The following is a 26,687-nucleotide window of genomic DNA, read 5'->3' as shown; positions in this document are numbered from 1 at the left end:
TTTGACCCTTTAGAATTCTGCTGTAAAGTGGCTCTTTTTGTTTTTTACCTTGGGTTTCTCTGCCCTCCATTTTTACTATTCTCCTTTCTATCTTTTGCTTCTGTCTCCATTTTATTCCCCTCTGTCTCCCTGCATCGGTTCCCATTCCCCTGCCATATTAGTTTAACTCCTCCCAAATAGCACCAGCAAACACTCCCCCTAGGACATTGGTTCCAGCCCTGCCCAGGTGCAGACCATCCGGTTTGTATTGGTCCCACCTCCCCCAGAACCGGTTCCAATGTCCCAGGAATTTGAATCCCTCCCTTCTGCACCACTGCTCAAGCCACATATTCATCTGAGCTATCCTGCGATTCCTACTCTGACTAGCACGTGGCACTGGTAGCAATGCTGAGATTACTACTTTTGAGGTCCTACTTTTTAATTTAACTCCTAGCTCCCTAAATTCGTCTCATAGGACCTCATCCCATTTTTTACCTATATTGTTGGTATCTATATGCACCACCACAACTGGCTGTTCACCCTCCCTTTTCAGAATGTCCTGCACCCGCTCCGAGACATCCTTGACCCTTGCACCAGGGAGGCAACATACCATCCTGGAGTCTCGGTTGCGGCCGCAGAAACGCCTATCTATTCCCCTTACAATCGAATCCCCTATCATTATTGCTCTCCCACTCTTTTTCCTGCCCTCCTGTGCAGCAGAGCCACCCACGGTGCCATGAACCTGGCTGCTGCTGCTCTCCCCTGATGAGTCACCCCCCTCAACAATACCCAAAGCGGTGTATCTGTTTTGCAGGGGGATGACCGCAGGGGACTCCTGTACTACCTTCCTTGCACTGCTCTTCCTGTTGGTCTCCCATTCCCTATCTGGCTGTGGACCCTTTACCTGCGGTAAGACCAACTCACTAAATGTGCTATTCACATCATTCTCAGCATCGTGCATGCTCCAGAGTGAATCCACCCGCAGCTCCAGTTCTGCAACGCGGTCCGTCAGGAGATGGAGGTGGATACACTTTCCGCACACGTAGTCGTCAGGGACACTGGAGGCGTCCCTGATTTCCCACATGGTACAGGAGGAGCATAACACGTGTCCGAGCTGTCCTGCAATGACTTAACCCCTAGATTAACTTAATTTGTCAACAACAATGCTAAATGTTACTTACTGAAATAGAAAAGAAAAAGAAAAGCTACTTACCAATCACCAGCCAATCACTTACCCCCTTGGCTGTGACATCACCTTTCGATTTCTTTCTACTTCTTATTTGCCTTCCTGCTGTAGCTGCACAAGCTCCGCCTCACCAACGAACTCCCCGAACTGCCGCCGCGTGGATTGGGGCTGGAATCCAATTCCATTTGACCCAGGCGCCAAAGTGCTAGCACTCTCGCACTCCTTATGCTTATGATACAAGGCCAAAGGCACATCAACCCCAGGCACCTTCTGCAAATGTCCAAAGGATTATTACCAGGCTCTTTGACCATGGGGGTATCACCGCCTTGCCAGTTCCCGTATCACATTTGGCACACGGGTACACCAGGACAGAAATCCTGTCTCCTCCCCCCCTGCTTGTAACAAAACAGAAGTAATGTTCTATCATTTAAATGGAATGGAAAAATAAGTGGTTTCTGCCTGGAAATTTTGGAATGACGTGACTGCTGCCACGTTGAGATTGGCTAACAAGTATAGATCAGGGATCAAACCCGGAACCTGTCCTGCTCTGTATGGCCTGGTAGCATACTGGATAATGGGCACACTTTCCCACTGAATCATGAGGGAGCTCTAATACCCAACAACGTCTCCTCAATCCAGCATGACTCCTGAAAGAAACAATAGCACATTCTCCTGCACCAGAGCGCAGTTATTGACCCAACGCTGAAGAACCATAAAAATAAGAGTTTTTTTTTCCTGTGTGCTGCCTCTGTCTTGTTGAATATTTGCACACAGTTGGCCTTGTTAAGGTCATTGTGACTTTCTTTTGGCAAGTTCACATGATGGAGAGCACCTTCAAACTGTGGTGGTGCTTTACATGTCTGTTCCCAGCGCTCTGGAAATTGAGCTACTTACATTACAGGGTGGATTCCAGAGCACCAGCAGCAGCACTGAAACAACTGAACCTGCGCGCACAATTGCAGCTTCTCTCCGCAGACTATCTCTCATGTCTGTGAGATTCTGTATAAAAGAAAGAAAATGTGCACGTACCTAGGGCCTTTCCTGACTTCAGAATGTCACAGTGATTTACAGCTTATGATGTACTTTTGAAGTGCAGCCACTGTTGTAATGTAGGAAATGCAGCAGCCAATTTGCGCTCAGCAAACAGCAATGAAATTAATGACCCGATCATTTTTTTTTTACGGTGTTGGTTAAGGAACAAATGCTAGCCAGGACAGCTGGAGTACTCCCTTGCTCTTCTTCAAATAGTAGCATGGGAACTTTTACATCCACCTGAGAGGGCAGACAGGGCCTCAATTTAAGGTCTCATCTGAAAAACAGCACCTCCAGCAGGGCTGCACTCCCGCAGTACTGAATTACCAGCATAGATTATGTGCTCAAATTTCTGGAGTGGAGCTTAAACCCACGATCTTCTGATTCAGAATAACTGCTTTGCTCTCCTGTACAGGTAGGTGTACGTTCTCCACTTTCCTCTGACTAAAATGAATGGGCAGCGAGTTGTGGGGGGGAAGCACTTCTTGGGTTGGTATTTCAGGTACTGTATCTGCTTTTCTTACATTGCACGCTGAGGTGAGTCAGGAGGAGGGGGACGGAGGATGGAAGGCAGTCGGGAGGGGGATGAGTAGTGGATAGCAGGATCCCACAGTTTTATGTGGAACCGGGTGGAGCACCCCTGCTCCTCCTGGCTCCACATTAAGGTATGTATTTTTAATTAGCTTTTTGTTGGGGGTCTCCAGTAGTCCTGTTTAAGGATGACTGGTTAAGCTGCCTGTCGACTAGGTAATCCTGAACGCAGCAGGCCCGAGGTTGGCTGCGATCAGGGCAAACCAATTTGGGCCCTAAAACCAGCATTAGGCCCCTTATTAGCATATTTAAGGTACCTAATCACTGTTTAAGGTAGTCACCAAGGATGCCTCTATAATGCCCAAAACAATAAGGTATCAGATATGTTTCCAAAGCTGTTTGGGCGCCTTAAATTGGACCTCTTTTTACACCATTTTATGCCTGTAAAATGGGCACAACGAGATACAATTTCACCCCCGGGGTGTCTGTCAGTGAATCACTGGTGCTGTAACAAATTAACACTGAAATTATGCGTTGTAACACACAATTGTAGAGACGTGTAAAAGCCAATAAGAAGTACTTAGACTCAGTTGGAAGTACTCTCGCCTCTAGGTCAGGAGGTTATGCGTTCAAGTCCCACACCAGAACCTTAAGCGCATAATCTAGACTGACACTCCAGTGCAGTGCTGAGGGAGTTCCTCATTTTCGGAGATGTTAAATCCAGGCCCCCACCTGCCTTTCATGTGAATGATAAAGATCCCACGGCACGATTCAAAGGAAAGCAAGGAGTTTGCCCGGTGGCCTAGTCAATATTCCTCAATTAACTAATACCATAATTTATTTAATTGCTGCTTGTGGGATGTTACTGTTGCATCAACAGTCACAGCGCTCCAAAAATAAATCATCGCGTGAGATGATTTGATGGTATGATGAAGTACTATATAAATACAGGTTTTGTATTTTTGCATTATTTTAATTGATTGCCATAAATCTAAGTAGCATCTTGGTTGTATGACTGCCAAGTAATTATATGCTGCCATTTCATTATCCTTGAAGGTGTGAGAATAATGACACAAGGTTGCAGTTCACGTTCTGCAGCATTTTTATTTGAATGCTTGCTTTGAGTGGGTTCTCCAGGCCTGTTACATTGGCCCTGAAATTCCAGCCTCCCCGAGTCCGTATGGAGTGTGTATGGACCAGGGAAGGCATCGGAAAAGCCGGTTTTCGGCGCGCAATGCGCATGCACTGAAAACCAGCTTTTCCGATCTGTCAAGTTTTTGGCTTGACAAGTGGCAGCATCTCGGGAGCAAGGACATTCCCACGGCAGAGATTGGGCTATTTGCCCCTCTCTTGCCCTGCGAATGTTCCTAAAACTCTTCCGCCCGGTAAAAGCAGGTGCATAGCCTACTTTTACCAGCGCAAGAGTTTAAAAACATTTCAAAAACATATTAAAATAAAATTTAAAAATAAATATTTGTTCAAAACCCTGCTCGCTCAGGTAATTTTATTTTAAACCATAATTAAAACTTTTTTTTAAAATCGGCAAATATTTTTTTTCATAAACATTTCTATCAACTTTAATTTCTATAATGTATTTATGTGAGGTGTTTTTTTTTAATGTTTTATGTAGTGTTTGGGTTTTTTTTTCATTCATAGTAATAGGAGTTTCGGAATTGCTAAACTCCTATTACTATGAATGAGAAAATATTTACCATGATTGGGTGTCCAGGCTCACGTGACTCCTACGGACGTCCCAACGTGAACGCGCTCTGTTACGCAAGAAGAGGAGGCCTTGAGATCGGGATCTCTGGCGAGTGATCGACCAAAAGGTAAGTGCGCATCTTTTCTCTTATTTTCAGTTGAACGCCCGCGGTATGAAGAAACGGGGATTTCAAGGCCAATGTATGAAGATACTGGCAACTCTTAAGTCTTTGTGGAGAAAGTTATAATTCATCTTATCATCCGAATAATTAAATCTTCATATCCGCTACTTATCTGGGTAGACTGGACAAATGGAAGTGCGGGATCTGCGGATTTCCACCACACAAGGCGCATTTTGTTTGAATAATAAATATTGACTTGTGAACACTTAGGTTGTTTTAAAGCAAGGTGCATTGTTCCCTCCTGATATGTATTGGAGTGTTTCCTTCTATCCTTTTAGTAAGTGGTTGACAGAGCATCACGCACCAAAGCAAAGCACACAGCCCAAGTTCTTCCTCTGACCTGCCAGTAATGTAATCTAACTGCAGACAGGAATGGAACGAATTATAGGGGTCACTGCTGTGCCTGCATTAAGCCCTGCCCTGCTCACAAAGGGGTTTATCATTTGGGAGAATCGCCCTTTAATTCGGTGCACTGAGCTGGAAGGGAAAATATTTATAATAACGTTCTCCCCCACCAGGAAGCCGAAACCTTTTGTGTCCTCATCTGGCGATGGTAAAGAAAACATGTCCCCACGTTAATCATCTCAGACAAATGAGCAATTGTATCCTTTGCTTCATGAATTTGTCAGTTAATTTTATGGGCATGGCGGCAAAGCGAAGGCCACAGTGTTATAATGGTGTCAGCCTGAAGCAGTGGTGGATGAGTGGCTGGGGGAAAATATGCTGTGGTAGCCCACTGAGGCAAAGGTTCTGCTTGTAGAGGCTAAGCGGATTTACATTTTCATACCTCGACCCCCACCCCACCCTCCCCCCAAAAAATGTAACTAATCACATTATTCAAAATTGTACCCTGAGGAAATTCTGGAAGAAACTAAGCTTTTCGAGTTGACCCAACATTTTTCTACAACTTTCTTTGTTGTTTAGCTGTCTGAATTATGCAACTGTTTTAGTCTTGATCTCTCCCCTTCCCCCACCCCCCCCCGCCCCCCCACAACGCCTCCCCAGTTGTCGTCTGCCCAAGACTCCATCTGCCTTACTTGACGTGCTGCCAAGGAAAGTGAAGTCACTGGCAGAGTTGTCAGTCAATTGCCAAAGAGAATCAGCTCGGCTGGTTTGATGTGCGGTTAAATGAAATCGAATCCTTTGTCCTGTGGCTAATGCAAGGAATCCTCCACTGCTCTAAGATAAACGTCTTAAATATGAATTTTCAAAGCTGAGTAGGGGAGGGGGTGGGGGGGGGGGGCTGTGGGGAGGGGGGGCGGGAGGGAGAGACAGACTGTGAAACCGTAAGCTTGCCCTAATACATCTCTACTGGTGAACAGTTCTGATCTAGCTCTATCTGCCATCCTGCTATTTGGAGTTTCTCTAAGAAAACTTGCTGCTTTGTTGTTTTTAGGTACTTTCTACCAACGAAGAAGGCGCCTGTATATCTGTATGCTCAAGCCCAAGACCAGCAATGGAAGCCGGGCCTGCTTCGGCCTGGGTCCTGCTGCTGAGCCTAATTGCTGACTGTCTAAAGCTGGTCCAGCCTCGGGAGTTCACAGTGAAAGATATCATCTACCTCCACCCTTCAAGTAAGAAATGATAAAGCGGGATTACATTTGCTTTTCTCTTGCAGCTGACCCTGGTTGGGGAATAACACTACGACATTTTGATTTTGAAGCAATGAGATTTGTCCATAATTTCTTTGATGAAATAATTTGTGTTTTCGATGTTGTGGACTGACATCTGCAATCTTGATAACTGGATACAACTGCAGATGGTGTGGCAAACACCCTCACTGAGGTATAATCTTGAGCATGCAATGACAAGCTTAGAAGCATATTAGCCTTAGTTTATTGTTTGCAGACAAGACAGCAAGGTATTCTTATCCTCGATACGAGGGACCGCCTAAGAAGAAAAGATTCTTGTTTACATTCGAATTTGTTCAAATTGTTTTTGATCATTTCCATGTTCTTTGGGCGGTTCAAATGGATAAAACTTTAACAGAGCAACATGAGCATTGCTACACTTGAAGTATTCTTTAGGAGAATACAGCTGACCACTTCTGTTCAACAACCCTTGAGCTTCCACGTAGAACTGAAAGGAAAGAAAGACTTGCATTTATATAGCGTTTTTCATGACCTCAGGACGTCCAAAGTACTTCACAGCCAATGAGGTACTTTTGGAGTGTAGTCACTGTTATAATGTGGGAAATGTGGCAGCAAATTTGCGCACAGCAAGCTCCCACAAACAGCAATGTGATAATGACCAGATAATCCGTTTTTGTGATGTTGATTGAGGGATAGATATTGGTCAGGACAACTGGAGATATCTCCCCTGCTCTTCTTCAAAATAGTGCCATGGGATCTTTTATGTCCACCCTGAGAGCGCGGACGGGGCCTCGGTTTAACGTCTCATCTGAAAGACGGCACCTCCGACGGTGCAGCACTCCCTCAGCAGTGTGGTGCTCGGTACTGCATTGGAGTGCCAGCCTAGATTTTGTGCTCAAAGTCACTGGAGTGGGACGTGAACCCACAACCTTCTGACTCAGAGACAGAGCTGTCACTGAGTATATTCCTGTGTAAAGTAATCTAGGCTCCTGAATTATGAGGTGAGAATAGTGTTGCAAAGTTCCATTTTAGGGAATTGCAAGGGATAAGAAGCTGTTTGAAGTCACCACTGACCTCTGCATTTTTGAACATGGGGCTGTTTGCACAACATTAGCACTCCAGAAATCACAGCATTTTCCCGCCTATATTCCCCTGCTGCCACACTTGTCTCCTTTAGTTGGGCAGCCAATTGCTCCTTTGCCACTGGCAATGCTGCTTTCATTCTGACCAATAGGAGATGTATTTCCTTCTGGTGTGACCAATACTGAAAGCAGTTCACCTGACCCAATCACCCTGCTAGCAGTCCAGACACGTGCTGGTAAAATACACACTTTCGGGCCGAAATTCATCACCTCACCGCCCGCTGCTGCTGACATTGCTCTTCTTGATCCGCCCAGTGCCCACTTCGATGTGGGCGGGAGGGGAGAGCCGCCGGGAATCGTCCGCTGACATCTGCGGACGGCTGAGTGGCCCACGTGACCTCCCACCCGCTGAGCTCCCAGATTCTTGCGGGCAGGACGCGGCGGCAGAAAGGGGGTGGACCGCTGCGAGGAGGCTGGTCTGTCCCCGACAGGTAAGTAGGAAGAACCTGAAAAAAAAGGTAAGTGAATAATGTAAAAAAAAATATCTCAATAGCGACTTATCTGGATGGGGTCCCCTGAAGGTCTTCCGGTAGTTTAAAAAATTTTTTATTGGTGATTTTTTTTCCAGTTCTTCGACCCTCCATGGGCCCTCTGGCGCCGAGAATGACGGCCCTCGCCTGCTGCCACCCGGATTGACGGCGTACGTCATTCATTTGCCGCCCACCGACCTTCAAGGGACCTCGGCCATGAATATCTCACCCAAAATACGTTCTGGTACCTCGGCGGCACTTGGGTGGGTGGGGGCCTTGATGAAAATCGGCCCCATTGAGTTTAAAGAAGCACTTAGCATTGGGATTCAATTTTGGTGCTGAATTCTGAATGGGAATTCACTAATGTCCTGCTAGATCCACTGAGTCATCCCACTCGTTAAACTTATTTGAAATAGGAAGTAATAGTTCTTCACATCACTTAATTTGGCGCCCGTTAAATGATAATTTAAAGTGCCTTATTTCATCTTAAATGATACTGAAGAGAGAATTATTTCTAAGAAACTTGTAAGATTTTCCTTAATAAATGTTGTTTAGGGCCAGCTGGGGAACAGTTATGGAATCATAGAATCCTACAGCACGGAAGGAGGCCATTTGGCCCATCGTGCCCGTGCCGGCTCTTTGAAAGAGCTATCCAATTAGTCCCACTCCCCTGCTTCTTCCCCATAGCTCAGCTCCTTTTCAAGTATATGTCCAATTCCATTTTGAAAGTTACAATTGAATCTGCTTCCGCCACCCTTTCAGGCAGTGCACTGCAGACCATACCAACCTGCTGTGTTTAAAAAAAATTCTCCTCATCTCCCCTCTGATTCTTTTTGCCAACTACCTTAAATCTGTGTCCTCGGGTTACCGACCCTTCTGTCAGTGGAAACACTTTGTCCCCATCTACTCTAGCAAAACCGCTCATCATTTTGAACACACAAGTGATTTTGTTTCAGATTTTCATGCAGTGATATTGCAGAGCTGTCCTCCAATAATGAGCTTGGGGAGAACTTTTCTCCACATTTGGAGGAGGGGGCAGATCTGCGGTGAAATTCCAGGAGAAGGATCTGTATTACGGCATGGAGCCCGATCTGCCACATTTTCCAAAAAAACCCCCTTCTCCACACAACTTCCCTGAAAAATTCCCTTCTGGCCGTATTATATCGCAGACCGACTTTAAGGGGTGTGTCTGGAGACATTCTTCAGCTGCCCGAGAACTCTGCTCATTTCATTTCTGATCGACCAAGGAGAGATTACCCCTGCTCTTGGCAAAAGATCCGACTGTTGTGGGCCTTGAGAAGACCCCACGAATCAACAACACGAAGGGATCAATTACCCTCATCATTGTTAACCCTTCATTCCCTGAGAGAAATGCGTTTTAAACACTTAGCTACAAATCTAATTTGTGCCTCTGGTGTCCCCTACTCAGTAGGGCATGTGCCTCTGTTGCATCACTACAAGTGCAGGTGCCCACCTCGCTGGGATCTGGGACATGGGTCATCAGCATAGCGAAGCCCTGGATGGAAGTCTTGGCTCCTTCTGCCCCAACTCACTTCCACCTCCTCAAAAGGGTCAGTGGAATTTTTAGCCTATTAGTCTTGATATATGCCCATTCCCGCGAGTGCTTCCCTTTGGTACAATCCGCTCTTTGAAGGTTTCGTATACTTTACTAATTGTAATTGTGAGAATAAATGATGGTCAAATTCAGCATAATTCCACTCTTCTTGGGGAAAAGGGGTAGGAGCACGATGGTGTACTCTGCCCTGAAAGAGTCGAGCTAATTTGATGAGTTGTGTGTTATTGTTGGAAAGGCTCACTGTTGGGTTTCTTATTTTTTGTCATTTACTCTTGAGGGACCATGCCCTTATCCCTCTGCAAACATAATCCAGGGAGCTCATTAATCTCTGTGAATAAGAGCCAGAAGAGCCTTTAACGCAGCTGCACCAACAACTGTGTGAAGTGCTACAGTATCGCCGTATGCTTTGAAGTCCTGATGAAGAAAATTCCATGCCATCTCCGAGGAGCCCCGGCATTCCCTTATGACATATCAGGCATGGGATCAGTTAACATCATCAAACAGACTGCATTCAAACAGACTGCCCGAGGCATCTTTTTACTGAATATTTCCTTTTTGTCCATACTTCCATCTTTATCATTACTTCCTGTATGGGGGTGTATTGTCCTTCAGTTTTTTTTGCAATGGGCCATGGGACAAAGGCTTAATTAAGACGATGGAATAGGCCCAGATTCAAAGGTCTATAAAACTATTGTATTACCTACATAATTACAGTTGGATGGATGATTCTATCTAAAGTCTGCATAATTGCTCGAGCCAGGATCAGATTTGTTAGCAAAGTCTCAAAGCTAATATTGTAATGATTTTCAGTGTTGATGTTTACTTTCAACAAAGCCGAGATAATGTTGATTCTCGCCAAACTGGGGAGGCTGGTGAGGTGATGTCAGTTTCGACGAGGCTAACTTTGGGACTCCCTTTTTAAATTGTGTTATAATAGCAGAGAAGAGTTACCTGAGAGAAATGGAACAGTCCAATATGGCAGTGGACTACGATCCTTCAAGCCTACACTTGGCGTTATTGAAAGGCTTACTGAAGAGATTCAGGCTTTCACCACATGGGGGATGGGCGAAGGCAAGACTGGGTTTTGCTGCGAGATCTGCCAATGATCAAATATTCACTGTGTAGGCAGGCTCACACATGAAGGATGTCTACTAGGCGAGGTGATATTGGCAACCATGGAATTGTAACCAGCAGAAGGCATTGCCGTCAAGGCAGAAAAGCAGAAAAACTGGTATTACGTGTAGAGTTGTTTATAATGAAATTCCAAAATCTTGCTGATTTGAAAAAATATTGTTTTTGTTTCCAGTTGGCAGAAACTTCGCCCTATTGTGCCATGCTTTGAATTAAATAGCAATGGAAAAGGATGTAAGCCTACTGGGATTTGAAAAAAAGACCTGCATTTATATAGCGTCTTTCACGACGACCAGACACCCCAAAGCACTTGTCAGCCAATTCAGTATATTTTACATAAGAACATAAGAAATAGGAGTTGGAGTAAGCTGTTTGGTCCTTCGAGCCTGCTCCACCATTTAATAAGATCATGGCTGATCTTGTACCTCAACTCCACCTTCCCGCACTATCCCCATATCCCTTAATTCCCTAAGTTCCCAAAAGTTTATCAACCTGTGTCCTGAATATACTCAACGACTGAGCATCCACAGCTCTCTGGGGTAGAAAATCCCAAAGATTCACAGCCCTTTGAGTGAAGACATTTCTTCTCAACTCAGTCCTAAATGGCCGACCCCTTATTAAGAACATAAGAAATAGGAGCAGGAGTAGGCCATTTGACCCCTCGAGACTGCTCCATCATTTAATAAGACCATGGCTGATCTGATCATGGACTCAGCTCCACTTCCCTGCCCGCTCTCCATAACCCTTTATTCCCTTGCCACTCAAAAATCTGTCGATCTCCGCCTTAAATATATTCAATGACCCAGCCTCCACTGCTCTCTGGGACAGAGAATTTCACAGATTTACAATCCTCAGAGAAGAAATTACTCCTCATCTCAGTTTTAAATGGGCAGCCCGTTATTCTGAGACTATGTCCCCTAGTTTTAGTTTCCCCTATGAGTGGAAATATCCTCTCTGCATCCACCTTGTCGAGCCCCTCATTATCTTACATATTTTGATAACATCACCTCTCATTCTTCTGAACTCCAATGAGTATAGTCCAAACCTACTCAACCTATCTTCATAAGTCAAGACTGAGACTGTGGCCCCGTGTTCTAGATTTCCCAGCCAGGGGAAACATTTTCTCAGCATTAACCCTGTCAAGCCCCTTTAAAAATGTATATGTTTCAATTCGATCACCTCTCATTCTTCTAAACTCTTTTGAAATGTAGTCACTGTTGTAATGTAGGAAACATGGCAGCCAATTTGCACATGGCAAGCTCCCACAAACAGCAATGTGTTAATGATTCGATAATCTGTTTTAGTGATGTTGATTGAGGGATAAATACTGGTCAGGAAACCAGGGAGAAGTCAAATGCTCTTCTTCGAAATAGTGCCATGGGATCTTCTATGTCCACCTGAGAGAGCAGACAGGGCCTCGGTTTAATGTCTTATCTGAAAGACGGCACATCTGACAGTGCAGCACTCCCTCAGCACTGCACTTGCATGTCAGCCTAGATTTTTGTGTTCAGTTTTTGTAATGGAACTTGAACCTACAACCTTCTGACTCCGAGGTGAGGGTGCTACCCACCGAGCCATAGCTGACATTAAAATTCAATGTGTCTTTGGATTTCATTGTCAGGTATTCATTGCCTCAATGTGAAATCGATTTAGTATCTTATTAATTTAATACTGCGTTAAATAAACCAATGCAAATACCTTTTAAAGGGGTGCTGTTTTAATAAAAAAAACATTTCGCAAACATTTTTATCTCTGGGAAGAAGAACCATGCATCATCATTGTCAAAATGAGATCACATGCAAGTGACACTGTGATCTGTTCCATCACCATCTATTTTGTAGTGTCATGTTGGCAAACAAATGAAAAAGCTTGCCAAACAATTAATCAGAACACAATTTTCTTTTAAGATAAATGTGATTGGAATATGTCTCGAGATACTGAAACACCATTCAACAGAATACAATGGATGTAGCTTCTTCATACCTTCCAGCACTATGAATAACGTAATGCCTTGGATAATGAGCCTCCTGCAGTGGCTGTGTTTAGGAGCTGAATTATTTCCATTTAAATAGCCTGGGGGATATTAGTTCATATCACTATATTTGGCAATCCTTTATTTGGAACACCTTCCTGCAGGAATACATTCTACAATGACATTCAAGGACATATTTTGGACTGTTCAGATAGACTGCAGTTCAGCATTGTAATGTGATACTTATGAGCCCAAGTTTCCCCAGGACTTGCTTCTTTATTTTGGAGCAACTTGATTTTTCTGGACTATCTTTATAGTTGCAATTCTGGCCATTTCATTTGCGCCAGTGTAAGTTGAGTTAGTTAGGTTTTTTTTTTAGTTCAGTTTTTTTTTCAAAAGGTGGCGTTCCCAGCCACTTAGCCCTGTTTTAGGCGTTTGGCCAGCAAATAGTTGCTCCAAACTAACTTAGGCCAGCGTATGTTGCCACTTATGTCCGCACAGAAAAACCTTACTTAGAGTTAAGGAATCGGTGCAAGTAACTACATTTAAAGCACCACCAAGCACCAAACAAAGCACAAAAAGTAATAAGCAATTAATTAACAAATAAAATAGAAGGAACCCTGCACCGAAAGCACCAAGACCAAAGTAATAAGCAATCAATAAATAACAAATAAAAAAATAGAAGGAACCCCTGCATCTATGGCACCAAAATCAATCAGTAAATAACAAATAAATAGAAGTCCTACCTTAGGGAACACAGCAGGCCGCCAATGAGGGAGCCCATTCGGCCCCTCCCACACAGCCTGCACGCGTTTGCAGAAATGGCCTGCCAGGAGCTACTGCACATGCGCGCAGACTCTAGCACACATGTGCAGAGGTCCTGGCACTGTTTTCAGCGCCAGGACTTGGCTCCACCCCCAATCCATTGGGCCACACTGCGCCACGACTGATGAGAGGCTGGGGAGCAGCCAGAATAAGGACGTCTTTTTTCAGCGCGCTTGGAGGCGAACAAAAGCGGCGCACCTTGGTGAGGGTGCCAGAAAAACAGATTAGGGAAACTCTAGCCTATGATAGGACACCTTTGTATACAATGGCATACTGTACTCTTGATATTAACAGGCACAAACTCTTTTAGTTTCCCCTAGTAAAATCCTGATTCATATAAGATTCACTGGTAGAAACCAGATGTTGTGGCCTGGAAAACTGCCCATTTCTGAGACGCAAAGATGAGCACATTACCGCTGCAATCCTGCCCTTCGAAGCGACCTCCAACATTCTCGCTACCTCTGTCACCTCCCTCCCTAATGTCCGTACCACACTCTAATGGGGGCTTCCTCCTTCTCAGTCTCCAGGAGTCCCTCCCTCACTTCAAAGACAGGAACATCCTCAGATGCAATAGAATCATAGAATCATAGAATAATAGAAATTTACAGCATGGAAGGAGGCCATTTTGGCCCATTGAGTCCACGCCGGCCGACCAAGAGCTATCCAGCCTAATCCCACTTTCCAGCTCTTGTTCTGTTGCCCTGAAGGTTATGGCACTTCAAGTGTACATCCAAGAATTTTTTAAATGTGGTGAGGGTTTCTGCCTCTACCACCCTTTCAGGCAGTGGGTTCCAGACCCCCACTACCCTCTGGGTAAAGAAATTTCACCTCATATCTCCTCTAAATCTCCCCCCAGTTACTTTCAATCTATTTCCCCTGGTTGCGTGAGTCTGGGGTCGATGAAGCCTATAAAGGCTCGTCGGAGGAGGAGGTTGGGCAGTCGAGCAGCGGGAGTCTGGGGTCGGTGAGGCGGAGCTTGTGCAGCTGCAGCAGGGAGGCAAAAGAGAAGTAGAGAGAAATCAAAATGTGACATCACAGCCAAGGTGGTAAGTGATTGGCTGCTAATTGATGAGTAGTTTTTCTTTTTCTTTTTTATATCAGCAAGTAACTTTTAGCATTGTTGTTGCCAATTTAAATGTATCTAAGGGTTAAGTCATGGCAGGAGAGCTCGGACATGTGTTATGCCCCTCCTGTACTATGTGGGAAGTCAGGGACGCTTCCAGTGTCCCTGACGACTACGTGTGCGGGAAGTGTGTCCGCCTGCAGCTCCTGACGGACCGCGTTGCAGAACTGGAGCTGCGGGTGGATTCACTCTGGAGCATGCACGATGCTGAGAATGACGTGAATAGCACGTTTAGCGAGTTGGTCTTACCGCAGGTAAAGGGTCCACAGCCAGATAGGGAATGGAAGACCAACAGGAAGAGCAGTGCAAGGAAGATAGTGCAGGGGTCCTCTGTGGTCATCCCCCTGCAAAACAGATACACTGCCAGGTTCATGGCACCATGGCTGGCTCTGCTGCACAGGAGGGCAGGAAAAAGAGTGGGGGAGCGATAGTGATAGGGGATTCAATTGTGAGGGGAATAGATAGGCGTTTCTGCGGCCGTAACCGAGACTCCAGGATGGTATGTTGCCACCCTGGTGCAAGGGTCAAGGATGTCTCAGAGTGGGTGCAGGACATTCTGAAAAGGGAGGGTGAACAGCCAGTTGTCGTGGTGCATATAGGTACCAATGACATAGGTAAAAAACGGGATGAGGTCCTACAAGATGAATTTAGGGAGCTAGGAGTTAAATTAAAAAGTAGGACTTCAAAAGTAGTAATCTCAGGATTGCTACCAGTGCCACGTGCTAGTCAGAGTAGGAATCGCAGGATAGCTCAGATGAATACGTGGCTTGAGGAGTGGTGCAGAAGGGAGGGATTCAAATTCCTGGGACATTGGAACCGGTTCTGGGGAGGTAGGACCAGTACAAATCGGACAGTCTGCACCTGGGCAGGATCAGAACCAATGTCCTAGGGGGAGTGTTTGCTCGTGCTATTGGGGAGAAGTTAAACTAATATGGCAGGGGGATGGGAACCTATGCAGGGAGACAGAGGGAAATAGAATGGGGGCAGAAGCAAAAAATAGAAAGGAGAATAGTAAAAGTGGAGGACAGAGAAACCCAAGACAAAAAGCAAAAGGGCCACATTACAGCAAGATTCGAAAGGGGCAAAGTGTGTTAAAAAGACAAGCCTGAAGGCTCTGTGTCTCAATGCGAGGAGTATTCAGAATAAAGTGGATTAATTAACTGCGCAGATAGCAGTTAACGGATACGATGTGATTGGCATCACGGAGACATGGCTCCAGGGTGACCAAAGCTGGGAACTCAACATCCAAGAGTATTCAGCATTTAGGAAGGATAGACAGAAATGAAAAGGAGGCAGGGTGGCGTTGCTGGTTAAAGATGAAATCAATGCAATTGTAAGGAAGGACATTCGCTGGATGATGTGGAATCGGTATGGGTAGAGCTGCAGAATTCCAAAGGGCAGAAAATGCTAGTGGGAGTTGTGTATTGACCAGTAAATAGTAGTAGTGAGGTTGGGGATAGCATCAAACAAGAAATAAGGGATGTGTGCAATAATCATAGGTGACTTTAATCTACATATTGATTGGGCTAACCTAACTGGTAGCAATGCGATGGAGAGGATTTCCTGGAGTGTATTAGAGATGGTTTTCTAGACCAATATGTCGAGGAACCAACCAGAGAGCTGGCCATCCTAGACTGGGTGATGTGTAATGAGAAGGGACTAATTAGCAATCTTGTTGTGTGAGGCCCCTTGGGGAAGAGTGACCATAATATGATAGAATTCCTTATTAAGATGGAGAGTGACAAAGTTAATTCGGAAACTAGGGTCCTGAACTTAAGGAAAGGTAACTTCAACGGTATGAGGCCTGAATTAGCTAGGATAGACTGGCAGAGGATACTTAAAAGGGTTGACGGTGGATAAGCAATGGCAAACATTTAAAGATCACATGGATGAACTTCAGCAATAGTACATCCCTGTTTGGAGTAAAAATAAAACTGGAAAGGTGGCTCAACCATGGCTAACAAGGCAAATTAAGGATAGTGTTAAAGCCAAGGAAGAGGCATATAAATTGGCTAGAAAAAGCAACAAACCTGAGGACTGGGAAAAATTTAGAATTCCAACAGAGGAGGACTAAGAGTTTAATTAAGAAGGAGAAAATAGAGTACGAGAGGAAGCTTGCAGGAGCCATAAAAACTGACTGCAAAAGCTTCTATAAATCCGTGAAGAGAAAAAGACTAGTAAAGACAAACGTAGGTCCCTTGCAGTCGCATTCAGGTGAATTTATAATGGGGAACAAAGAAATGGCAGACCAATTGAACCAATACTTTGCTTCTGTCTTCACAAAGGAAGATACAAATAACCTTCCGAATATACTAGGGGACAGTGAGTCTAGTGAGAATGAGGAACTGAAAGATATCCTTATTAGGCGGGAAATTGTGTTAGTGAAATTGATGAGATTAAAGGCAGATAAATCCCCGGGTCCTGATAGTCTGCATCCCAGAGTACTTAAGGAAGTGGCCCTAGAAATAGTGGATGCATTGGTGATCATTTTCCAACAGTCTATCGACTCTGGATCAGTTCCTATGGACTGGAGGGTAGCTAATGTAACACCACTTTTTTAAAAAAGAGGGAGAGAGAAAACGGGTAATTATCGACCGGTTAGCCTGACATCAGTAGTGGGGAAAATGTTGGAATCAATCATTAAGGATGAAATAGCAGTGCATTTGGAAAGCAGTGACAGGATTGGACCAAGTCAGCATGGATTTATGAAAGGTTAATCATGCTTGACGAATCTTCTGGAATTTTTTGAGCATGTAACCAGCAGAGTGGACAAGGGAGAACCAGTGGATGTGGTGTATTTGGACTTTCAAAAGGCTTTTGACAAGGTCCCACGCAAGAGATTGACGTGCAAAATCAAAGTTCATGGTATTGGGGGTAATGTACTGGCGTGGATAGAGAACTGGTTGGCAGACAGGAAGCAGAGAGTTGGGATAAATGGGTCCTTTTCAGAATGGCAGGCAGTGACTAGTGGAGTGCCGCAGTGCTCAGTGCTGGGACCCCAGCTCTTTACAATATACATTAATGATTTGGATGACGGAATAGAGTGTAATATCTCCAAGTTTGCAGATGACATTAAACTGGGTGGCGGTGTGAGCTGTGAGGAGAACGCTAAGAGGCTACAGGGTGACTTGGACAGGTTAGGTTAGTGGGCAAATGCATGGCAGATGCAGTATAATGTGGATAAATGTGAGGTTATGCATTTTGGGGGCAAAAACACGAAGGCAGAATATTATCTGAATGGCGGCAGATTAGGAAAAGGGGAGGTACAACGAGACCTGGGTGTCATGGTTCATCAGTCACTGAAAGTGGGCACGCAGGTACAGCAGGCGGTGAAGAAGGCAAATGGTATGTTGGCCTTCATAGGTAGGGGATTTGAATATAGGAGCAGGCAGGTCTTAATGCAATTGTCCAGGGCCTTCGTGAGGCCTCACCTGGAATATTGTGTTCAGTTTTGGTCTCCTAGTCTGAGGAAGGACGTTCTTGCTATTGAGGGAGTGCAGCGAAGATTCACCAGACTGATTCCAGGCATATGAGGAGCGACTGGATCATCTGGGCCTTTATTCACTGGAGTTTAGAAGGATGAGAGGGGATCTCATTGAAACGTATAAGATTCTGACTGGACTGGACAGGTTAGACGCGGGAAGAATGTTCCCGATGTTGGGAAGTCCAGAACCAGGGAACATAGTCTTAGGATAAGGTGTAGGCCATTTAGGACTGAGATGAGGAGAAACTTCTTCACTCAGAGAGTTGTTAACATGTGGAATTCCCTACCGCAGAGAGTTGTTGATGCCAGTTCATTGGATATATTCAAAAGGGAGTTAGATATGGCCCTTACGGTTAAGGGGATCAAGGGGTATGGAGAGAAAGCAGGATAGGGGTACTGAAGCAATGATCAGCCATGATCTTATTGAATGGCGGTGCAGGCTCGAAGGGCCGAATGGCCTACACCTGCACCTATTTACTATGTCTATGTTTCTATGTTGTTGACCCCTCTGCCAAGGGAAACAGGTCCTTCCTATCCACTCTACCCAGGCCCGTCAAAGTTTTATACACCTCAATCAGGCCTCCCCTAAGTCTCCTCTGTTCCAAAGAAAACAGACCCAGCATCTCCAATCTTTTCTCATAGCCAAAATTCTCCAGTTCAGAATCTTGTTGAAGATAGAGGGATTAATTTTGACTTTGCACGATCGTGTAAAATGGATGATATCGAATCAATCATTCGCCTCTCTTCCGATTGACATCAAGTTGCCACTTAAATGAAATTTTGATGAACGTGAAATTAAATCTTAATTGTTGACCCATTTCTCTTACACATTAGGTCGGCTGCAGTGTTTGTGTGATGCAGGATATCGTCGGCCTTAACTTTCATTCTATTTTTTTGGAACTTGCTACTGTAATGAGTGTCTGTACAGCACCATCTCAGAATTGTCTGTTCTTGTGCTTTGAATAACATACCGAGATATGTCATGGAGAACAACAGCTGCCCTTAGATGTTTAATCAATTTTGGCTGGATCATTCTTCATTTAATTCAGCATACTTTGTGCCAACACGAGATGCTTTCACAGCATTTTTCAGTGATGGCAAATTCCAGTTTCATGTTTTATTAGACTTTATAACCCATTAAAAGTGGGCAGAGATAAAGAGCTATTCTTCAAATTATCCTGACCTCTAACCCTCTGATAAGCACTTAGCTCCTGGCCCAAGTGAATAGGCCCAGATCTCTCGGATGGGCACATTCACTTAGTAAGAGGGCATCACAGAATCAGAAGAATTATGACACAGAAGGCGGCCATTTGGCCCATCGTGGCTGTGCCAGTGTCAGCGGTGGCATCAGACGTACTGCCCAATCATCCCGGAACAAAATGTTGCACTCTTAAAATCTCCTGATGTCAGTGGAACCAGCAGGACATTTTTTGAAGGTAATCGATCCCCTTTAGGTTATCAAGCCTCATTTCAAGGGAGATGGTGGGGGAACAAACCTACTCTGATTTGGTCTTTGCCCAGTGTCCATGCATGTGCAGATTCCAGCAGGGCCTAGTGGTCTCCAGTCATTTTGGTTAATCCTTGCCACTGGACAAGCCCGTGTGGTGGCTGGTATGCAACGGCCACCACATGTTAAAAAAATCCATGCACAGGCATCTTCCACCCTTCAACATGTAGTTCAGGACCTGGAATATTAGGTCCTTCATTGAAACACCAGTGAACTCATCCTTTTTTGGCATGGAAGCAAATCATCCTCATTGTGAGGGTTTGCCTATGATGATGATGATGATGTGGTTAGAATCAGGAACACTGGTCTATATCTCCCCTCACTGTCAGATTTACAAGGTTAATCGAAACAGGCCAGGGATTCAACTGGCAACCTTTCTGCTCTGTTTGGCTCAGTCGAACACCATGCAGGGAAACTCACAAGTTTCTTTTAAATTGTATTCCTAGAGTACCGTGAACACAGAAATACTCCTTGGGTCCAATAATCCGATGGCAGATGCAACGAGCCTGGAACACCAGAAAGATACTGTATTCAAATGAGCTGATCCTTGCATTATCGGGTGAGATTAGCTCATTATAGCACTGGCGTACGAGGCACCCGAATAGGGTCAGCACTGGTGATGCTGCAAGGGGAGGGCGAGGTGGCTCGGCCCACACTATTCCCACCCACCTTCCGTGTGTTCATAAATTAGCTTAAGTGGTTCGCAGTCTTCAATGCTCATAGATCTTGGAGCGTTAATCTTGTACATTTTATTTGGTAATATAATTTACCAAGGACATTGAGTGGTGGAACAGCTGAGATACTGAGTGTAATTTACAGGTTACAATACCTACAATGATGAAACTGTTTTGTTTCCTGAGAGGAGGTCAGAGATTTCCCATTATGAACACTTTAACTAGGTGGACTACTGCTTAACTTTTGGCACTGGCTGCTTTACTTATCACAGTCATACCACTGCTCTATTAGCTTCTCCTCGGACCTACAGCTGTCACACACAATGCGAGGCAGAGGGATCAACCAGCTTATAGTCTACTTACTACAGAGACACGTGTTGAGTAACATGGCTCTTGCTTCACACAGTACTATTTGGATCATAATTTCCCATACACAGTCAATCCTTCCAAAGCCTACTATAAGACAGAGATGCTGTCATCTCTACTTTGATTATACTGTGCAGAACTTTAGATTGCGCATATGAAACACACTTCAGATTGCTATGTAAACCAAGTTTAAAAAATGTAAAAATTACGTGACACTTTGTAAGCATCTGTGAATTGAAAGACCACTGCACACAACAGGATCTTTTAGCTTTTACTCAAATATATGCAATGGCAGCTATTAGGACCATTGCTTGTCTAGTTATATATAAATGACCTGGACTTGGATACAGGGAGTACAATTTTAATTTTGCAGATGATACAAAACTTGGCAACGTATTAAGTAGTGAGCAGGATAGTAGCAGACTTCTGGAGGACTTAGACAGACTAATGAAATGGGCAGACACATGGCAGATGCAATTTAATGCGGATAAGTGTGAAGTGATGCACTTTGGGAGGAACAACATGCAGAGGCAGTATAATCTAAATGGTACTATTCTGACGGGGGATTGAAAGAGCAGAGGGACCTGGGAGTGCATATTCACAAAGGTGGCAGGGCAAGTTGATAAGGTGATTTAAAAAGGTGTAGTTGGCTTTGTAAATAGGGGCATTGAATACAAAAATAAGGAAGTCACGCTACAACTTTACAAATCACTGGTTAGGCCTCAGCTGGAGACCTGTGTAGAATTCTGGGCACCACACATTATGAAGGATGACAAGGCCTTGGAGAGGGTACAGAGGAGGTTTACTAGGGTGATACCAGGGACAAGGAACTTCAAATATGTGGAGTGATTGGAGAAGCTGGGATTGTTCTCCTTAGAGCAGGGAAGGTAACACCTAATAGAGGTATTCAAAATTATGAGGAGTTTTGATAGAGCAAGCAGGGAGAAACGGTTTCCTCTGACAAGTAACAAAGGTCACAGATTTAAAATAGTTGGCAAAAAGAACTAGAGGGGAAATGAGGAGAATTGTTTTCTCAGAGGGTTGTTAAGATCTGGCAAGCACGACCTGAAAGGGCGGTGGAATCAGATTCCTCAGCAACTTTCAAAGGGCAATTGGACATGCGCTTGAAGAGGACTAATTTGCAGAGTTAGGGATGAAAAGCTGTGGAGTGGGACTAATTGGACAGCTCTGGCATGACAGGCCGAATGGCCTCCTTCTGTGCTGTAAGTTTCTATGATCTAGGAAATTAATCTTTTTAATGTTCTTGGGGCTCAAAATTGATGCACACACCGCCCACTGCCGCCGACAGCCGGCCACAGCCGCTGACATTCCTCCTCGAGTTCCGCCCACTGCCAGTTTCACTCTGGCCTGGAGCGGCCGGGAGGGGAGAGCCGCTGGGAACCGGCCACTGACGTCAGCCGACGGCTGAGTGGCGTGTGGACTCCCGCCCACCGAGATGCCAGATTAGTGCGGGCGGGAGTAAGCGCCAGAACGGGGCTGGACCGCTGCGAGGAGGCTGCTCTGTCCCCGACGGTAGGTTTGAAGAGCTGAAAAAAAAGGAGAGTAAAGATTTTTTCAGTTTTTTTTACAAGGGACTTCCCTGTATGGGGTCCCCTGAAGGTGTTCCGATGGTTTTTTTTAATGCTTTCTCTTTGCAGGTCTTCGACCCTTCGTGGGCCTGACTCCATCCTCGGCGGCACTTGGGCGGCAAGTGTCTTTGCCGCCGAGATTGGGAGCTCACACCGGCTGCCGCCCAGATTGGTGGCATAAGTCCCTCATTTGCCGCCCGCCGACCTTTGAAGGACCTTTTTGATGAAATCCCCGCCCAAAGTACCATCAGGTACCTCAACGGCTATTGGCGGTCCTTTGGGCAGGCAGGGGCCTTCACCAAATTCGGGCCCTAGAATTCAGATGGCTGTAAATAATACAACACATAGATAACAAGAATTTAATGTCAGCACGCAAAAGGAAGGTACAATAATGCCAGTATGACCTGTATTACTAACAGCAGCAACATAGACTGCACATAAACTAATCGCATTCGTCAGGAACTTCTCCACCTCAACAGAAGTTTAATGTTGTATTACGTGACATGATCCCTTTGTTGAAGTACTCCCCTCCTCTCCTGAAGGAAAAGACACTTGTTCCATCACCTTGTTCTCCAATACCTCGTCCAAATGATCATTGTGTATTTTGGAGTCCAGACATTGAGTGTCAATAGGTTATTTGCCTGTGGAGAACATCACCGAGCTGACTCTGTACCCACCCCACCCCTCACCCAGTAGTCCAGCGATAGTGAGAACAAACTACAGTTCGCCCACCACAGTCCCAGCAGAGTTGACCAACTCCGTACAATTAAGGATTGACTCTGAGATCTTACTGTGAAGCTCTATAATGCTGAAAAGATCATTTTTGCAGGGTAGTGAGCTTGTTTAGTTTCTAATTTACCGGAAGCAGTGATATCATACTGAATACCTGAAGCTTGCTGTTGGAGTTAGGTAAGCGATTAATGGTGCCAGAGCAACCCTCACCCTCCGCTCTGGGAATCATTAATATTAATTGCATTAATTACACTGTTACAGATGGGATGTCAGCACAAAACAAATACAGGAATGGTACCATTAACTGTGACATCATGTGTTTTGGTGGGACAATTACATACAAATAAACAACATTAAGATTAATGTCATACCAGTCATTTGTATAATTTGCCATTGCTTGTTGATAAATTTTAAAACAGTCTTGATCAGATGCAAAGGCATGCTTCCAGTTTAATTTTTATCTGGATGTCCACTGACCACTGCTTGGGTTCTTTACTAAACTGTAATGTTTTAAAGGTTAAGATGGCAAATTATTTTTATTGTCAGATTTACACTGTTTCTCAGCTGTCACTCAACTTGTCCTACTGCCCTGGGGCCTATGTTATGACTTGTTGAACACTGTGTCCTGATGAGGCAATGGATATGTGTGTTTTAATGCTCAGTTTAAAGTTTGTATCTCCCGTTACTATGCAACAAACGTGCAGTATATCACAAGTCTGGTATTAGCACGGGACAAAGGATTGCAGATGAAAGGCTTTTAAATCTCAACAGTACAATTGTAATCATGATCTGATATTTTACACTACATCAGTGCTGTTGCTGCCCCTATCCCCAGCACAAATACAGTGCAAATACTTTGGGAACAGAAATGGTGTTTCCTCCTGGACTCTGCCTGAATTGGACTCCAACTAACCTCCCAGCATGGCTCCAACCTGCAGGCCTCCCCACACGACCACAATTCCTCTGGACCCCTCGTGTAATTCTGAAACAGCCTGTGATCCCATTGGCCTCCACCTGTGGCCCCAATTCCCACTGGACAATTGCTAACCTTGACCGTCACTGCATTGGTGTCAGCCATGGCTCAGTTGGTAGCACCCTCACCTCTGAGTCAGATGACCAAGAAAGGTGAGGGACTTAAAAAATGTTGGAAAGGGTAAACAAATGTAAAAATATACACCGATCAACACCATTTAAAAAACTCACCTTCACAGAAATCAACATGGCATCGGAGCCGAAAGATGGAGCTGAGAAACATTTGCGTGGCTCAGTGGATAGAACTCTTGTCTCTGAGTCAGGAGGTTGTGGGTTCAAGTCCCACTCCAGAGACTTGAGCGCAAAAATCTAGGCTGACACTTCAGTGCAGAAGTGAGGGAGTGCTGCACTACTGGGGGTGCCGTCTTTCGGATGAGATGTTACACCAAAGTGTCCAGTGGCTATAAAAGATCTCATGGCACTATTTCGAAGAAGAGCAGGGGAGTTATCACTGGTGTTCTGGCTAATATTAATCACTCAATCAACATGATTAAAATAGATTCTCTGGTCACTATCACATTGTTGTTTGTGGGAGCTTGCTTGTGCACAAATTGGCTGTTGCATTTCCTACATTACAACAGTGACTACACTTCAAACAGTATTTCATTGGCTGTAAAGTGCTTTGAGACGTCCGGTGAGTGTGCAACATAGAAACATAGAAAACAGGTGCAGGAGTAGGCCATTCGGCCCTTCGAGCCTGCACCGCCATTCAAGGAGTTCATGGCTGAACATGCAACTTTAGTACCCCATTCCTACTTTCTCGCCATACCCCTTGATTCCCCTAGTAGTAAGGACTACATCTAACTTCTTTTTGAATATATTCACTGAATTGGCCTCAACAACTTTCTGTGGTAGAGAATTCCACAGGTTCACCACTCTCTGGGTGAAGAAATTTCTCCTCATCTTGGTCCTAAATGGCTTACCCCTTATTCTTAGACTGTGACCCCTGGTTCTGGACTTCCCCAACATTGGGAACATTCTTCCTGCATCTAACCTGTCTAAACACATCAGAATTTTAAACGTTTCTATGAGATCCCCTCTCATTCTTCTGAACTCCAGTGAATACAAGCCCAGTTGATCCAGTCTTTCTTGATATGTCAGTCTCGCCATCCCAGGATTCAGTCTGGTGAACCTTCGCTGCACTCCCTCAATAGCAAGAATGTCCTTCCTCAAGTTAGGAGACCAAAACTGTACACAATACTCCAGGTGTGGCCTCACCAAGGCCCTGTACAACTGTAGTAGCACCCCCCTGCTCCTGTACTAAAATCCCCTCGCTCTGAACATGCCGTTTGCTTTCTTAACCGCCTGCTGTACCTGCATGCCAACCTTCAATGACTGATGTACCATGACACCCAGGGCTCGTTGCACCTCCCCTTTTCCTCATCTGTTACCATTCAGATAATAGTCTGTCTCTCTGTTTTTACCACCAAAGTGGATAACCTCACATTTATCCACATTATACTTCATCTGCCATGCATTTGCCCACTCACCTAACCTATCCAAGTCACTCTGCAGCCTCATAGCATCCTCCTCGCAGCTCACACTGCCACCCAACTTAGTGTCATCCGCAAATTTGGAGATATTACATTTAATCCCCTCGTCTAAATCATTAGTGTACAATGTAAACAGCTGGGGTCCCAGCACAGAACCTTGCGGTACCCCACTAGTCACTGCCTGCCATTCTGAAAAGTACCCATTTACTCCTACTCTTTGCTTCCTGTCTGACAACCAGTTCTCAATCCATGTCAGCACACTACCCCCAATCCCATGTTCTTTAACTTTGCACATTAATCTCTTGTGTGGGACCTTGTCGAAAGCCTTCTGAAAGTCCAAATACACCACATCAACTGGTTCGCCCTTGTCCACTCTACTGGAAACATCCTCAAAAAATTCCAGAAGATTTGTCATGCATGATTTCCCTTTCACAAATCCATGTTGACTTGGACCTATCATGTCACCTCTTTCCAAATGCGCTGCTATGAAATCCTTAATAATTAATTCCATCATTTTACCCACTACCGATGTCAGGCTGACCGGTCTATAATTCCCTGTTTTCTCTCTCCCTCCTTTTTTAAAAAGTGAAAGGCACTATAGAAATGCAAGTCTTTCTTTCTTAAATTGCTTGCTCAGGAAATGGAATAGGACCAAAGCATATTGTCCCTGAAGAATGGGATAAGCTTGTGTGGAGCTGAAGTTTGTACTGGGAGTTCGAAAGCACAATGGGTGCATTTCTTGCAAGTTTAGTATTTTAAACAAAATGTTCTTTTTATATATTCATTATAAATATATTTGTTAAGAATTGATAGTACAATGGGGGAAAAAGCAAAATGCCTGCCAAAACTACTTTAAACAATTATTGGAACAAATTGATTGGTTTCAAGTCACAGATAGATAGATTTTTAACCAATAAGGGAATTAAGGGTTACGGGGAGCGGGCAGGTAAGTGGAGCTGAGTCCACGGCCAGATCAGCCATGATCTTATTGAATGGCGGAGCAGGCTCGGGGGGCTAGATGGTCTACTCCTGTTCCTAATTCTTATGTTCTTATTTTCTTATGTTTGTGGCAGTAAACTTGGTCCAATAATAATCCTGATTTGGCAGTGGGAACAATTAAATAATTGAGCACTTTAGAATGGTTAATTGAATAGATCCTAATTATTAAAACTCATCATTAAAAGTGATACACAGATTTAAACTGTGATGTTCAGATTTAAACTGTGACATACATTATATGCAAGACTGTGCATATTCATTTTAAACAGCTGCTTCTTAAGTTACTGATCACTCTCATTTTCGTCACAGTGATTTAGAAATTATTTAGCAAAATGACTTGCAGCAAGTCTGCAGCAAAAATCTTTTAAT

The 26,687-nt window shown here is 44.6% G+C and overlaps 1 protein-coding gene across 6 annotated transcripts in view; it reads left to right on the top strand.

Annotated features, from left to right (window-relative positions):
* Positions 1 to 26,687, top strand: part of lypd6 (LY6/PLAUR domain containing 6) — a 404,421-nt gene that overhangs the window by 354,922 nt on the left and 22,812 nt on the right. For 3 of the 6 annotated variants that reach the window (XM_070874413.1, XM_070874412.1, XM_070874418.1), the window contains exon 2: positions 6,008 to 6,185. The exons of the other annotated variants lie outside the window; for them this stretch is intronic. In XM_070874413.1, the coding sequence (XP_070730514.1) occupies positions 6,068 to 6,185 (118 nt within the window). In that variant the 5' untranslated portion in view covers positions 6,008 to 6,067. The remainder of the gene's footprint in view (positions 1 to 6,007; positions 6,186 to 26,687) is intronic. 6 annotated transcript variants of the gene reach the window in all.

The sequence above is a fragment of the Pristiophorus japonicus genome, chromosome 3, assembly GCF_044704955.1.
Source record: "Pristiophorus japonicus isolate sPriJap1 chromosome 3, sPriJap1.hap1, whole genome shotgun sequence".
NCBI classification, from domain to species: domain Eukaryota; kingdom Metazoa; phylum Chordata; class Chondrichthyes; family Pristiophoridae; genus Pristiophorus; species Pristiophorus japonicus.
This window is presented reverse-complemented; position numbering and strand designations above follow the sequence as displayed.